Raw genomic sequence first — 2,458 nt, forward strand, 5'->3', positions numbered from 1 at the left:
GAAGGTGAGGAGGAGGAGGAAGGGGGCGAGGAGGAAGGCGCTCACCTGCTTGAGGTGGTCGACGGTGAGCGGCAGGTGCTGCAGGGTGAGCAGGATCTGCTGCAGGAAGGGCACGTTGTTGGCGGCCTTGGAGCCCGTGAGCCACGTGTTCAGCAGCTTGTAGCCGCCGACGCGGATGAACCTGCGAAGAAAACGGGTGAAAAAAGGGAAAAAAAAACGCCCCCACGATGTCATCGGGGCTAACGAGGCCCTCGTTAGAGCTCGCCCGACCCCCCCCTACGCGCACACACACACGCACTTACTTGGCCAGCACGTCCTGCGCCCGCGTCTGCAGCAGGATGTTCAGGTAGATGCAGCGACTCACCATCTTCTGCGAGTCTTTCATCAAGCTGCGAGGAAATTAAAAAAAAAAAGAGGGAAAAGCGGCGTGAGGAAGCGGCGGGAAGCGGCGGCGGGAAGCGGGGGAGCGGCCCCGGCGCTCACTTGAAGATCTTGGTGATGCCCTCGGCGTTCTTGACCTCGCCATCGCGGCCCAGGAAGCAGTCCAAGCCCTTGAGGAGCTCCTTGGGGTCGATGGGGCCCGAGCCCATGGCAGGGCGGCCTGCRGGGAACAGGAGGAAAAACGGGAGTTAGGGAACGGCCGGAAGCGCCGAATCGGAGCCCGCGCGGCCGCCGGAGGACGGAGCGGAGGCGCCAAACCCCGGGGTGGAAGCGAGGYGGGTGCTGACGCCCCCCCCCAGCCCCGAAACCACCGGCGCCCGACCCCCAAATCCGTGTTTTTAATTTTAGGAGACGCCGCACACGCACACGCGCAAAAGCCAACGGATTCGGACAGCGGGTTCAGCTCCACTTTATTTCCAGGGGGACAAAGGGGGACACACGGAGCCAGGCCCCAAAATCAAGGAGTTTCTCCAACAGATTCCAAAAGACGACGACGGCAGCGCTTTTTTTCCTCCCCCCCTCCGTGGCGCRAGGCTGGTTCGGCTTCGTAAAACCGGGTAATTAACGGTCCGAGCTTAACGAGGCCGCGGGACCGGAGGGGAAGTCGCGGCGAGGCGAAGGGCGCCGAATGGTGCCCGTTCCGACGCGTCTCCATCCGGCGGGTGTTAAGGAGCGGCCACCCACCCCCCGATCCATCGTTAAACACTGCTGCTAACGAACGAGCCGTCTCTCTGCTAATTAAGCCCCCGTTAGGCGCCRTCGGACAACGAGCCGGGCCGAAACGCGGCCCGCGGGGCCACCGCCGCGCCGGGAACCCAGCGAGGGCTCGAAACGGGGCTCCGGCGCGCGCGAAGTCGGCGGAGAAAAGGCCCAAAACGGAGGCGGCTCCCGGGTGGGACAAAGCGGCTGAGCAAGGAGCCGTTTTGGGTTAAAAAGGGGCAAAACCGGTGCCGGGGTGGGACAAAGCGGCCGAGCRAGGAGCCGTTTTGGGTTAAAAAGGTGCGAAAGCGGAGCTGGCGCCGGGGGCGCAGCAAGCTCCCGCCAACGGTTTCCGCCCTCGCGCCGAGGCAGCGGCGGCGATTTGGTATCAAAACCGCCCTAAACGGGCCAAAAACGAGCGGCCGCGGGAGGAGAGGGGCGGCGGAGGCCCTCGGCGCTTCCCAGCGCGCCGACATCGCGGCCGGCGCCTCTGCAAAGACACAAGAGCAGGTTAATTCGCCGCCCGGGAGCCCCAAAACTCTTTACCCCTGAGCAGGGTGGAGCAGCACTTAAAAACCCGATTTTAGATAAAACTTAACACCGTTTTACACTTTACAATCTTATTAATGGTATAAAAAGGTTTAAGGCRGGTGCTGACGCCGGGTGCAGCCTGCCCCCCCCCCCGCCAGGCAGATGGGCCCAGGCATCCTGGAGGCCGCGGCCTTTCCCCGCGTGGATTTAGCGCTTTTTCCTGAACCGAAGCCGTTTTGGGGGGTTTTTGTTCGTTTTCCGCGCGGCAGCGGAAGGGGGGGAAAGGCGCGGAGGCGACCGACAACGCCTGAGCCGCCGATGGCTCGGGGAAAAGCCGTTTAACTACTGTTCGGGCCCAAAAAAGGGCCCCGAAAGGGCAGCGAGGCGACTCCAGAGGGGACAAATCCCCCCTGTCACCAGGGCCCGGCTCGTCCCTCCCCAAAAACGCGCAGTTTGGGGAGGGAAAATGCCTGGTTTTGTGCCGATTTTGAGCCTTTTCTCCCCRATCGAGGCCGGGGAGGCGGTTGGGGCCCGGTGTCGCCAATCGGGGCGCCCAGGCGGCCCCTCCACGAGCCCGAAACGGCCCCGGCCCACTCTCGGCGGGACTTACCTCGTCCTACCCCCCCCCAAAGCTATTTTGCCGTTTCTCCCCCAAAAAACACACATTTCCCCCCCACCACGGCCCAAATTCGGCCTTCGGGGAAACGCTACCACTGGACACGGGGGCCTCGGCGGCCTAAAGGGAAGGAGAAAGCTCGCTCGTCCCGCGCGCGCAGCTCCGCCGCGG

At 63.7% G+C, this 2,458-nt stretch overlaps 1 protein-coding gene across 1 annotated transcript in view; it reads right to left on the bottom strand.

Annotated features, from left to right (window-relative positions):
- The window catches only part of PPP1R10 (protein phosphatase 1 regulatory subunit 10), a gene marked incomplete at its 3' end in the record, with an annotated part of 15,571 nt that overhangs the window by 10,027 nt on the left and 3,086 nt on the right, over positions 1-2,458 (bottom strand). The window contains exons 2-4 of the mRNA XM_026060827.1: positions 484-601; positions 303-389; positions 24-181 (exon numbers count right to left, since the gene is read on the bottom strand). Of these exons, the coding sequence (XP_025916612.1) occupies positions 24-181; positions 303-389; positions 484-590 (352 nt within the window). The remainder of the gene's footprint in view (positions 1-23; positions 182-302; positions 390-483; positions 602-2,458) is intronic.

The sequence above is a fragment of the Apteryx rowi genome, unplaced genomic scaffold (assembly GCF_003343035.1).
Source record: "Apteryx rowi isolate R43461 unplaced genomic scaffold, aptRow1 scaffold_1713, whole genome shotgun sequence".
In the NCBI taxonomy this organism is placed as follows: Eukaryota; Metazoa; Chordata; class Aves; order Apterygiformes; family Apterygidae; genus Apteryx; species Apteryx rowi.